The 13,562-nt window shown below is 54.6% G+C and overlaps 1 protein-coding gene across 1 annotated transcript in view; it reads left to right on the top strand.

Moving 5' to 3' along the window:
- LOC147095568 (scavenger receptor cysteine-rich domain-containing protein DMBT1-like) overlaps positions 1–13,562 on the top strand; it is a 185,314-nt gene that overhangs the window by 126,095 nt on the left and 45,657 nt on the right. Inside the window, exons 19-22 of the mRNA XM_085973662.1 lie at positions 178–492; positions 1,693–2,007; positions 11,643–11,957; positions 12,452–12,766. Of these exons, the coding sequence (XP_085829788.1) occupies positions 178–492; positions 1,693–2,007; positions 11,643–11,957; positions 12,452–12,766 (1,260 nt within the window). The remainder of the gene's footprint in view (positions 1–177; positions 493–1,692; positions 2,008–11,642; positions 11,958–12,451; positions 12,767–13,562) is intronic.

The following is a 13,562-nucleotide window of genomic DNA, read 5'->3' as shown; positions in this document are numbered from 1 at the left end:
CCCGGATGAGGGCTACAGGACATTCCCAAAATTGATGTTACGGGAGAGTTAGTGCACGTGGGATCTGTCCGGATATTGGGAGGAGCCTGACAGCTGGGCCCAAAAGACCAGTGATGACTCCAGTGAAAATCCAGGTAATCCCAGACCAGATTAATCATGTTCAGATCTCTATTCCAGGTCCGGTGCCCGTCCGGCTGGTGAACGGGACCAACATGTGCGCCGGGAGGGTTGAGGTCTATCATAACTCTGTCTGGGGGACCGTCTGTGACGATGGCTGGGATGTAAACGCAGCGAGCGTTGTCTGCAGACTGTTGAATTGTGGGACGGCTCTGTCAGCAACAGGAGGTGCCTACTATGGAGAGGGGACTGGGGACATCTGGTTGGATGATGTGAGGTGTAACGGGACAGAGCCTGCCCTCGATCAGTGTTCTGCCAACCCATCGGGTGTCAATACCTGCACACACAGCAAGGACGCCGGAGTTACCTGCTCAGGTGAGTGGAGTTAACCGCTCGGGTGAGTGGAGTTACCCACTCGTGTGAGAGGAGTTACCTGCTCGGGTGAGTGGAGTTACCTGCTCGGGTGAGAGGAGTTACCTGCTCGGGTGAGGGGAGTTACCAGCTCGGGTGAGGGGAGTTACCTGCTCGGGTGAGGGGAGTTACCTGCTCGGGTGAGGGGAGTTACCTGCTCGGTTGAGCGGAGTTACTTGCTCGGGTGAGTGGAGTTACTTGCTCGGGTGAGCGGAGTTACCTGCTCGGGTGAGGGGAGTTACCTGCTCGGGTGAGTGGAGATACCCGCTCGGGTGAGTGGAGTTACCCGCTCGGGTGAGTGGAGTTACCCGCTCGGGTGAGTGGAGTTACCTGCTCAGGTGAGTGGAGTTACCTGCTTGGGTGAGAGGAGTTACCTGCTCGGGTGAGGGGAGTTACCAGCTCGGGTGAGGGGAGTTACCTGCTCGGGTGAGGGGAGTTACCTGCTCGGTTGAGCGGAGTTACTTGCTCGGGTGAGCGGAGTTACTTGCTCGGGTGAGCGGAGTTACCTGCTCGGGTGAGGGGAGTTACCTGCTCGGGTGAGTGGAGATACCCGCTCGGGTGAGTGGAGTTACCCGCTCGGGTGAGTGGAGTTACCTGCTCGGGTGAGTGGAGTTACCTGCTCGGGTGAGCGGAGTTACCTGCTCGGGTGAGAGGAGTTAGCTGCTCAGGTGAGAGGAGTTCCCTGTTCGGGAGAGTTACCTGCTCAGGAGAGTATGGCAGTCTTGGCAGCTACCTTACTGCCACCTTGCTACTATGATAGGAGATAGCGAGTGAGGGCTGTTTGTGTGAAGGTAAAGGGAGGGTTTCCAATTGTTCTGTTGATAAATGTCGCACCCGCTCACACAGAGCAGGAAAAGCCTCGGCTCCATCCGTAGCTTGTGCTGTGAGAGCTGTTCTCACCTGGGTCTCTTGGAGGAGTGAGTGTCCTGGGAGGGATTCTGGCTGGATGAGGGGCTTGTGACTCAGTACCAGGTGGTGGCAGCATTAGTCCCGGAAGGGGTTGCAGGACATTCTCAATCTGGTGTTACGGGAGAGTAGGTGCAGGTGGGATCAGACTACATGTTGGGAGGATCCTGGCACTGGTGCTCAAATGTCCAGTGATTTCTCCAGTGAAAGTCCAGGTAATCCCAGATCAGATTAACCTTGTTAACATCTCTATTCCAGGTCCGGTGCCCGTACGGCTGGTTAACGGGACCAACATGTGCTCCGGGAGAGTTGAGGTCTTTCTTAAATCCATCTGGGGGTCCGTCTGTGACAATGGTTGGGATGTAAATGCAGCGAGTGTGGTCTGCAGACTGTTTAACTGTGGGACGGTCATGCCGGCAACAGGAGGCGCCTACTATGGAGAGGGGACTGGGGACATCTGGTTGGATGATGTGAGGTGTAACGGGACAGAGCCTGCCCTCGATCAGTGCACTGCAAACCCATCGGGTGTCAATAACTGCACCCACAGCAAGGATGCTGGAGTTACCTGCTCAGGTGAGTGAAGTTACCCGCTCGGTTGAGAGGAGTTACCCGCTCGGGTGAGCGGAGTTACCTGCTCGGGTGAGAGGAGTTAGCTGCTCGGTTGAGTGGAGTTACCCGCTCGGGTTAGTGGAGTTACCTGCTCGGATGAGTGGAGTTACCTGCTCGAGTGAGTGGAGTTACCTGCTCGGGAGAGGGGAGTTACCCGCTCGGGTGAGGGGAGTTACGCACTCGGGTGAGTGGAGTTACCTGCTCGGGAGAGAGGAGTTACCCACTCGGGTGAGTGGTGTTCCCCGCTCAGGTGAGGGGAGGTCCCTGCTTGGGTAAGAATATTTAGCTGCTCGGTTGAGCGGAGTTACCTACTCGGGAGAGAGGAGTTATCTGCTTGGGTGAGTGGAGTTACCTGCTCGGGTGAGAGGAGTTACCTGCTCAGGTGAGCGGTGTTACCTGCTCGGGTGAGAGGAGTTACCTGCTCGGGTGAGTGGTGTTACCTGCTCAGGTGAGTGGTGTTACCTGCTCGGGTGAGCGGTGTTACCTGCTCGGGTGAGCGGAGTTACCTGCTCGGGTGAGAGGAGTTACCTGCTCAGGTGAGGGGAGTTTCCTGCTCGGGTGAGGGGAGTTACCCGCTCGGGTGAGTGAAGTTCCCTGCTCGTGTGAGGGGAGTTTCCTGCTCGGGTGAGGGGAGTTACCCGCTCGGGTGAGTGAAGTTCCCTGCTCGTGTGAGGGGAGGTCCCTGCTCGGGTGAGCGGAGTTAGCTGCTCGGGTGAGCGGAGTTCCCTGCCTGGGTGAGTGGAGTTCCCCGCTCGGGTGAGAGGAGTTACCTGCTCAGGTGAGAGGAGTTCCCTGCTCGGGTGAGAGGAGCTCCCTGCTCCGGTGAGAGGAGTTCCCTGCTCGGGTGAGTGGAGTTACCTGCTCAGGTGAGTGGAGTTACCTGCTCCGGTGAGAGGAGTTCCCTGCTCGGGTGAGTGGAGTTACCTGCTCGGGTGAGTGGAGTTACCCAGTTGGGTGAGAGGAGTTACCTGCTCGGGTGGGAGGAGTTACCCCCTCGGTTGAGTGGAGTTACTTGCTCGGGTGAGAGGAGTTACCTGCTCGGGTGAGTGGAGTTACCTGCTCGGGTGGGAGGAGTTACCCCCTCGGTTGAGAGGAGTTACCCCTTCGGTTGAGTGGAGTTACTTGCTCGGGTGAGAGGAGTTACCTGCTCGGGTGAGTGGAGTTACCTGCTCGGGTGAGCGGAGTTACCTGCTCGGGTGAGCGGATTTACCCGCGCTGTAAGATTTCGCAAGAACTTCCGAAATTTCTACAGCCGAAGATTATGGCCCAGAAATTCAGGTCGGGGCCTTCCCGCGGGTGCTAGCCCCTGACCTGCACTTACCTAGTGCGCCGGCAGTTGAGCTCTGGGCTCCCGTGGAATTCCGCTCCGGGGCCTGTCCGAGCTGCCGGCGCACTTTGCTTGCATGTCCCAGGGGCGCAATTAGTGCGATGCGTCCCCTGGGATCACGTGAGCCATGGGCAGCCAATCAGAGGAGGGAAAATCCCATTCATAAGATTGACAGGAAGACCTCTCTAAACTTATGAATCCTCCAGCCCCAAAATAGTAGTAAACCTTCAAATAAATTTTTAAAAATCATCACACTTTTTAAATAAGCTATACATTACATTAAATAACTATTTTAAACAATAATTTAAATTTTTGAAAGAAATAATTTTATAAAAAACGGGGCTAAAAGTAAACTTACCTTGCTTTAAAGTATTTAAAAATAATAAACCTGTGGAAAAAATGTTTTAATTTTAATTAATTGACCACTTACCTTTTAAAATGCAGGCCTTACGCCTGGTTTTTACATTTCTAAAATCTAAAGACTTACCCTCAGGGAAAAACCTGTAAAAAAAAACGTAAGTTTAAAGTGCACGCGCAGCCTCCCGCGTGCACGCGTTTGACCTCTGTACCCCTTCGTTCAGAGGAACGGAAGTGCCGGTTTCCCGCGCATGCGCAGTGCATGCAAGAAACCGGCACTTCCATCGGATCCACGCGTGAGTACCCCGTGCGTACTCACGCGTTGGGACCCGAATTTCTAGGCCAATATTTTTGTTAAAGAATACATGGGTAGAATATACCTTTAAAAATCCAGGGATCAACATGGCCGTCAGACCTCGTGGCAGAAGACAAAAGACAGTCTCTGTTCAAAGCACGATCTGACAAAAAGGACTTGAAAGGCAACCTGTGTGTGTCTGTGAAAAAGGATAATCAAAGATGGCTGTCTGACCTCGTGGCAGAAGGCACCACACAGTCTGTGTGCATATGAAAAAGGAAAATCAACGATGGCTCACAAAAGATTTAGAAAAAAAAACAGCCCCTGAAGCAATGGAGTATCTAAACTGTCAATCAAAGGCAGTTTAGGGAGTTCCCCCCACCCCTGCAGGACAATCATGTTTGTTTACAGGAAACTGCTACAATGTTTACACAAAGGCTTAACCACTTGAGACTGCCAATCAATTGCAGTTGGGAGTGACCACAGGACAATGGCTTTGTTTACACTAACATCCAAGGGCTGTTTACTCAGCAATTAAGGAAATAGACATGTTTTTTTCAAACCAAGACAGCTCCAGTCAACCCATCACAATGAATGGGGATGCATTCAAAAACCCATCACAATGAATGGGTAATTCATCCAACCCATCATAATGAATGGGTGATTCATCCAAACCCCATCACAGTCAATGGGGACAGTTTGGATCCCTTTTGTTTAGCCCAGATCCATCCGGATTTGGGCAGGAAGATTTTAGCCCCAAATGGGGTGTAAGATAGCTTCTCAAGAAGCCATTTCTTTCTCTCTCTGCAGCCTCGCCTCCGTGCCCCATCTACAACCCGGGAGCCCGCCCAAGGGAGTGGAATACCAGCAGTTACTTTTAAACATTGGGGTATCTCCATTTTCAGGGTGGTGAAGAATCTAAGGCCGCAAGGGCATGGGGCAGGCATTCATTGGTGAGCATACATTTTCTGGCCCATTACAAGGCAACTTAGAATAGTTATAGGGGTGGGAATTTTGTTAAAACTGTAATTTTAGTCAATTTTCCCTCGTTGTGTCCATTTTCTCCTCCCCTATTAAGTAACAGTGTTGCACAAAGCAGAAAAGTGCTGTAGTGGACACTAAGGGCTGGAAATTCGGTTGGTAACACCACCGATGAATGCCTAAAGAGGGCGAAAAGTGGGGCACTAACCAATTTCCGGCTGGGTGCAGGGCGCATAACGCCTCGCCCCATATTGAGCATGGTTTTAGCGCCGGCGCTAAATCTTAGTGCCCGCTTATGGGCGCAGGCAAATTATGACATCATTTGAGTGTGCAACGCCTGCTGGGCACACCGGACCAGAGATTCAGCGGTGCCCCCCTCCGTAGCGCCTGGCGCTATTAGTGACAGCTTACCTGGAACCTTACCAAGTCGCTCTCGGGCTGCTGGGGCATTATTTAAAGGGGACTGGAGTGGTTTAAAAGCGGCAGCCATTTCTTCAGCACAACTTCCTGGAGCGCTACAAACAGTTACTGAGCTGCAGACAGAGATCCTTTGGACCACTGGGCCCATGCTGGCAGAGGATCTTTAGCCTTCTGACCATCGCCCTGCTGCTGGTGAGCATTTAGTATGGGCAAACTACCTGTGCGAACTTATTATGGGGGCTGCTTTGGACGTGAACCTCCTGCTGCTCCATCATCTGCAAAGGGCACTGAGACGCAGGGAGAGGGGTGCGGCCGTGGCCAGACGGAGGAGGGCCAACAGACGTTGCCACACCAGACCTTATGCTGCCAGGGTTTTCCGACAGCAGTTTTCATACATGAACATGTCGGAGGAGCAGTGTATCAGAAGGCTGTGCTTCAGAAAGGAGGTGGTGACTGAGCTGTGCCAGCTGCTTCAGCCAGATCTGCAGCCTCAGATAAGATGCAGGACATCCCTGTCGGTGGCTGTAAAGGTCACTGTTGCCCTGAACTTCTACGCGAGCGGCTCCTTTCAGGCTGCATCTGGGGACATAGCCAGCATCTCGCAGTTTGTGGTGCATTGCGCATCCGTCAAGTGACTGATGCCCTGTATACAAGGAGGTGCCAGTACATCTCCTTCCCAATGACCCCGGACAAGCAGCGGGAGCGCGCAGAGGGCTTCGCAACAATCGCGGACTTCCCCTGGGTGCAGGGTGCCATTGATTGCATGCACGTGGCTTTGCGGGCGCCTGTATTCAATCCAGAGGAGTTCCGCAACTGCAAGGGGTTCCATTCCTTGAATGTCCAGCTGGTCTGTGACCATCGACAGCTGATCCTCGCTGTGAATGCGCATTACCCAGGCAGCAGCCATGGCGCCTTCATCCTGCGCCAGATTACTGTTGCAGACCTTTTCGAGGCCCCGCCTCAGCCAGAAGGCTGGCTTCTCGGGGACAAGGGCTATCCTCTGTGCCTGTGGCTGATGACCCCGCTCCGGATGCCCAGAAGCCCTGCTGAAGAACGCTACAATGCGAGCCATCAGGCCACGAGGAACATTGTGGAGCACACAATCGGCATGCTGAAGCAGCGGTTCTGCTGTCTGGACCATTCCGGTGGAGCACTGCAGTACTCGCCTGAGCGAGTCTCACACTTCGTCGTTGTTTGTTGCATGCTGCATAACCTGGCCATCCTACATACCCAGCCATTGCCACCGGACATTGGAGCACCAGCAGAGGAGGAGGAGGAGGAGGAGGAGGAGGAGGAGGATGGGAGGGAGGTACTAACTGGAAGGGCCATGCGTCTGAGGCTCATCACTGATCGCTTCCAGGCCCCTGTGAGGGAATGCTTGTAGCCGATCCTTGAACAGGAATGTAAGCGACCTCATACCCCCAAGCCTCTGAAGGGCAAGATGCATGTAAATAGTAGGCATGGCCATTTTGATTCAATAAACATTTTAATACAAAAAAGGTGCTCCCTCCCAACATTATTTTACAAAACGACCATAAAGAAAAAGTTACAAACATTTCGTCCCTCCCTCCCATGAGACTGGTGAAAAAAACAACTCAAACCCCAAACACATTCCCCTGGGCTTGTTGCCATCTGCACAGGGGTTTCAGGGGCACCCTTCACTTGTTATCCCCTGATGGGGAGCGTGGTCGCTTTGACGTCTGACCCCTTCCCGCCCTGGAGCTCCTCCTTAAGGGTGCACCAGTGGCTGCAGCAAGGCTGGGGGAGGCCTGCTGACTGTCACGGAGCGCAGATGCCCCTGAGGCGTGGCCTGGACGACCTCTGGGCCTAGAGGGCCCAGGTGGTGACTGCTCCACCTGTGGATGGGTGGACGCAGTCTGTCCTGCAGGTGCTGGCAGCTGCAATGGTGAAGTGCCAATGGTGGCAGCAGAAATGCTGTCATCCTGAGAGAGGACAGCACCTCCCTGCTCCACCAACACACTGGCACTCCCATGGGGCTGCACCTCAGCATCCGGAGCAATCTGTTGGAGCACAGATTGCTGGCCTGCTGCGGTGCACTGAGTGCCCCGGGTAATCGTGCCTGATCCATCGAGGGTGGCAGCAGTCACTGGTCGCGTGGCCTCCATCTGCATCCGTATGAAACCAGCGAGTGATTGCGTGGCAGCATTTAGCTCTTGGATGGCAGGTCCAAGTGTTGCGGCGAAGCCCTGAACTGACCTTTCCAAGGCTGCCACGAAGCCCTGCGTACTCCGGGCCTGTGCTGCGCTGATGTCTTGGACACTGGTCACCAGTGTCCCGATGGCTTCAGGCAACCTGCCCACTGCAGCCATCAGCTCAGTGTGCCTCTGGCCAGCCTGGGCGCTCAACTCCGTGAGGGCACGCACCTCCTCTGCGCTCTCTGCAGCAGCACTGGCGGCCTCACTCGCCCTCCGGGGAGTCGGCCCCCAAGCTTCCCCACTCCCCCTGCATTGCTGCAGCCCGCTGGGCCCCGCAACTGGCTCCTCAGCCAAACTAGCCCCCCCCGCTCCCATCCCAGGAAGGTGTGCCCCAGTCTGCCGCTGCGCTGGTTCGCCTGAGGCGACGCTCGACCGGCCGGCTTCCTCCTCATCATCACCTCCGGAGTCACCCATAGTGGCAGCTTCAGGGCCCACTTTGTCCCTGGATGAGTCACCAGCTGAAAGCAGGGAGGCACAGGAGTGGCTTTAGCATGAGGACAGGGTTGCAACGAGGGAGGCATGAGTGGTGCAATGTACTGTAGTGGATCAACAGTCAGAGAACATGCAGGTGGGGGGAACTAGTGGTAGGAGAAAGATGCAAAAAGTTAAAGCCTTACCTTCGTAGGGCACTATGGGGTCAGAGTCTCCGGAGGCGACTGGCCCAGTCAGCCGGGTGCCCATGATCGCCTGCACCCTCTCCTCCAGGTCAGAGAGGGTGTGAATGGCTGGCCGCCCTCCTCCAGTGATCAGCTGTTGGCACCGATTGTGGGCCAGCTTCGCCTTCAAGAGAAAGGATGGGAATTGGTGAAGCATACTGCACTGAGCACACATCACCTGCCCCCCATGGCTGAGTAGCCCTTACATACTGCACTGAGCACACATCACCTGCCCCCCATGGCTGAGTAGCCCTTACATACTGCACTGAGCACACATCACCTGCCCCCCATGGCTGAGTAGCCCTTACATACTGCACTGAGCACACATCACCTGCCACCCATTGCTGAGTAGCCCTTACATACTGCACTGAGCACACATCACCTGCCCCACATGGCGGAGTAGCCCTTACATACTGCACTGAGCAGCATGTGCATGTGTGTCTCCTGAAAGGGCCATGGGTACTGGCTGACAGATGGCCTTTGGGGCCTTGATCACCCTCTAGCCGTAAAGTCCGTTGCACATGGAGGCATGAAGAAGACCGTGGAAAAGGCACTCACCCTGACGACCCGTTTGAGGTCGTTAAACTTCTTCCGGCATTGGAGCGCAGTTCGAGGTGCAACGCTTCTGGATGATTCTCTGGCAGCGACCTCCCTCCAGGCGCACCGGAACTCCACCTGTGGTGCTCTCCTGCCATCCTCTGGATAGAGTGCATGCTGGCAGCACTCCACAGCGCCAACCAAAGCCTCCAGGACCACTTCGTCGAAGCGCAATGCCCTCTGCCTCACCCTGTTCATTTCGGAGCAGTCTGCCGCGCCTCTGGGAAGTCTGCATCGAATTTAAGGCATGCCAGGAAGTGTTGTGTCTGGTGATCCTAATGGACCCGCCCCTTTAAGAGCTGGCCGGCGCCAGCTTGTCTCGGGGTCAGTGATTATTGACAGCACCTGCGCTGTGCCCTGCCGCCACGATATTGGGTTGCGCCACCGGGTTAGCACCTTAAGAGTAGCGTGCAGCGCCTGATTTAGCACCGCAATCACCATCAGGGGCGCAGTGGCCCAATATGGCACCAGGTGGCGCAAAGTTGCGCCTGGCGCTAAACTTTGCCCTGCGCCAGGTCTAGCGCCCCAAACGGGGCGAGACCGAATTTTTAGCCCTAAGTGTTCTGTATTAAAAGTGCTGTATTTAAGTAACAGTGTTGCACTAAGCAGAAAAGTGCTGTAGTGGACACTAAGTACTGTGAGAAGTAAAGTGCTGCACCAGTTAAAAGTGCTGTATTTAAGTAAGAGTGTACTGTATTAAAGGTGCTGCATTTAAGTAAAGGAGTGTTTCACTAAGCAATAGTGCTGTAGTAAACGATAAGTGAACTGTGTTAAGCAAAAGTGCTGTACCAGGCAGAGGTGTGTTGTATCAATTACTTTTAAGTTGTTTCTTCCTTTTGTTTCAATAAATACTGGTCTGTTTTGCACCCAACCACGAGTCACGTTTTTCTGTCTACATCACTACCGAATAAGTCTGCTGGTCAGAACCAGGAATAGGGGAACGACTCGAACCCACACGGGGGCTCTGGAGCAGCTCAGAGGCTTCTGACTGGCCAGAGACAATAACCCCATCCCCACTTGTGTGTTTAATTCCTGCAGCTCGGGTGAGTGGAGTTACCCGCTCGGGTGAGAGGAGTTACCTGCTCGGGTGAGTGGAGTTACTCGCTCGGGTGAGAGGAGTTACCTGCTCGGGTGAGAGGAGTTACCTGCTCGGGTGAGCGGAGTTACCTACTCAGGTGAGAGGAGTTACCCGCTCGGGTGAGAGGAGTTACCTGCTCGGGTGAGAGGAGTTACCCGCTCGGGTGAGTGGAGTTCCCTGCTCGGGTGAGTGGAGTTCCCTGCTCGGGTGAGCGGAGTTCCCTGCTCGGGTGAGAGGAGTTACCTGCTCGGGTGAGTGGAGTTACCCGCTCGGGTGAAAGGAGTTACCTGCTCGGGTGAGTGGAGTTCCCTACTCGATTGAGTGGAGTTCCCTGCTCGGGTGAGTGGAGTTACCTGCTCGGTTGAGTGGAGTTCCCTACTCGGTTGAGTGGAGTTCCCTACTCGGGTGAGTGGAGTTACCTGCTCGGTTGAGTGGAGTTCCCTACTCGGTTGAGTGGAGTTCCCTACTAAGGTGAGTGGAGTTCCCTACTCGGTTGAGTGGAGTTCCCTACTCGGTTGAGTGGAGTTACCTGCTCGGTTGAGTGGAGTTCCCTACTCGGTTGAGTGGAGTTCCCTACTCGGGTGAGTGGAGTTCCCTACTCGGGTGAGTGGAGTTCCCTACTCGGTTGAGTGGAGTTACCTGCTCGGGTGAGAGGAGTTAATCATAATCATAATCATAATCAACTTTATTGTCATTGTTAGTGCACAAGTGCAGTACAACGAAATGTAGGCTTGCGGCTCCTGAGAGTGTACATTTAGATTAAGACATTTAAACATTCAACATTCATTTGGCTTGTAATACATTAACATAAACATAATAAAGTGCATTGGCAGATGTGCAGGCTTTAGAGTTTATTTGTGGAGTTCAGTAGGATGACAGCCCTGGGAAAGAAGCTGTTCCTAAATCTGGTCGTTCGGGTGCGAATGCATCTGTAGCGTCTCCCAGATGGCAGGGGGGCGAACAGACTGTGGCTGGGGTGGGTAGGGTCTTTGATGATGGTCAGTGACCTCCGTAAACAGCGTTTCTGGTATATGTGCTCTATGGTCGGTAGCCGGGTGCCAGTAATGCGTTGGGCAGTTTTGACTACCCGCTGCAGGGCTTTCCGGTCATAGGGTAAACGCGGCAGTGTTGGCAGCTTCTTTACTGCCGCCTTGCTGCTATGTTCAGAGAGGGAGAGTGAGGTGTGTTCGTGTGAAGGTAAAGGGAGGATCTCCAATTGTTCTTTGGGTACATGTCCCAGCTGGTGTGGTACAGAGCCCATGACACACACAGCAGGAAAGGTCATGGTTTGATCCCCAGCTCATGCTGTGTGTGCTGTTCTCACCCAGTGTGTGATACTGAGCCCCATACACAGAGCAGGGAAGGCCCAGGCTCATTCTCCGCCTGTGCTGTGTGAGCTATTATCACCTGGGTCTCTTGGAGAAGTGAGTCTCCTGGGAGGGAGTCTGGCTCAATGAGGTGTTCGAGACTCCGTACCAGGTTGTGGCAGCGTTGGTCCTGGATGGGACTGCAGGACATTCCCAAAATTGGTGTTACGGGAGAATTAGTGAAGGTGGGATAAGGCTGGATATTGGGAGGAGCCTGACACCTAGGCCCAAATGTCCAGCGATGAATCCAGTGAAAGCCCAGGTAATCCCAAGCCAGATTAATCGTGTTCCTGTCTCTACTCCAGGTCCAGTGCCCATACGGCTGGTCAACGGTACCAACATGTGCTCCGGGAGAGTTGAGATCTTTCGTAAATCTGTCTGGGGGACCATCTGCGACGATGGCTGGGAACTAAACGCAGCGAGCGTGGTCTGCAGACTGTTGAACTGTGGGACGGCCCTGTCAGCAACAAGACCCGCCTACTATGGAGAGGGGACTGGGGATATCTGGTTGGATGATGTGAGGTGTCTTGGGACAGAGCCTGCCCTCGATCAGTGCTCTGCAAACCCATCGGGTGTCAATAACTGCACACACAGCAAGGATGCTGGAGTTACCTGCTCGGGTGAGTGGAGTTACCCGCTCAGGAGAGCGCAGCAGTCTTGGCAGCTACCTTACTGCCAACCCTGCTACTATGTTCGGAGATAGTGAGTGAGGAGTAGTAGTGTGATGGTAAAGGAAGGGTTTCCAATTATTCTGTGGATACATGTCGCACGAGGTGTGGTACTGAGCCCCTCACACAGCAGGAGAGGCCTAGGCTCCATCCGTGGCCTGTGCTGTGAGAGCTGTTCTCACCTGGGTCTCTTGGAGGAGAGTGTCTCCTGGGAGCGAGTCTGGCTGGATGAGGGGCTTGTGCCTCAATACCAGGCGTTGGCAGCGTTAGTCCCGGAAGGGGTTGCAGGACATTCCCAAAGCTGGTGTTACGGGAGATTCAGTGCAGGTGGGATCAGATTACATATTGGGAGCAGCATGACACCTAGGTCAAATGTCCAGTGATTTCTCCAGTGAAAGTCCAGGTAAACCCAAACCAGATTAACCATGTTCACATCTCTAATCCAGGTCCGGTGCCCGTACGGCTGGTGAACGGGACAAACATGTGCTCCGGGAGAGTTGAGGTCTTTCGTAAATCCATCTGGGGGACCGTCTGTGAAAATGGCTGGAATCTAAACGCAGCGAGCATGGTCTGCAGATTGTTGAACTGTGGGACGGCCCTGTCAGCTACAGGAGGCGCCTACTATGGAGAGGGGACTGGGGACATCTGGTTGGATGATGTGAGGTGTAACGGGACAGAGCCTGCCCTCGATCAGTGCTCTGCAAACCCATCGGGTGTCAATACCTGCAACCACAGCAAGGACGCTGGAGTTACCTGCTCAGGTGAGGGGAGTTCCCTGCTTGGGTGGGCGGAGTTACCTGCTCAGGTGAGAGGAGTTACCTGCTCGGGTCAGAGAAGTTACCTGCTCGGGTGAGAGGCGTTGTCTGCTCGGGTGAGCGGATTTACCTGCTAGGGTAAGTGGAGTTACCCGCTCGGGTGAGAGGAGTTACCTGCTTGGGTGAGCGGAGTTACCTGCTCGGGTGAGAGCAGTTACCTGCTCAGGTGAGTGGAGTTACCTGCTCGGGTGAGTGGAGTTACCTGCTAGGATGAGAGGAGTTAACTGCTCGGGTGAGCGGAGTTACCTGCTCGGGTGAGAGGAGTTACCTGCTCGGGTGAGCGGAGTTACCTGCTCGGGTGAGAGGAGTTACCTGCTCGGGTGAATGGAGTTACCTGCTCGGGTGAGAGGAGTTACCCGCTCGGGTGAGCGGAGTAACCTGCTCAGGTGAGAGGAGTTACCTGCTCAGGTGAGAGGAGTTACCTGCTCGGGTGAGAGGAGTTACCTGCTCGGGTGAGAGGAGTTACCTGCTTGGGTGAGGGGAGTTACCCGCTCAGGTGAGTGGAGTTACCTGCTCGGGTGAGAGGAGTTACCTGCTCGGGTGAGACGAGTTACCTGCTCGGGTGAGGGGAGTTACCCGCTCGGGTGAGTGGAGTTACCCGCTCGGGTGAGTGGAGTTACCGGCTAGGGTGAGTGGAGTTACCCGCTCGGGTGAGAGGAGTTACCCGCTCGGGTGAGTGGAGTTACCTGCTCGGGTGAGCGGAGTTACCTGCTCGGGTGAGTGGAGTTACCTGCTCGGGTGA

The sequence above is a fragment of the Somniosus microcephalus genome, unplaced genomic scaffold (assembly GCF_052327205.1).
Source record: "Somniosus microcephalus isolate GS21.2 unplaced genomic scaffold, FLI_Smic_1.0 unresolved_chr1, whole genome shotgun sequence".
Classification (NCBI taxonomy): Eukaryota; Metazoa; Chordata; class Chondrichthyes; order Squaliformes; family Somniosidae; genus Somniosus; species Somniosus microcephalus.
Note: the sequence above shows the minus strand (reverse complement) of the source record. Positions and strands in the feature narration are given on the sequence as shown.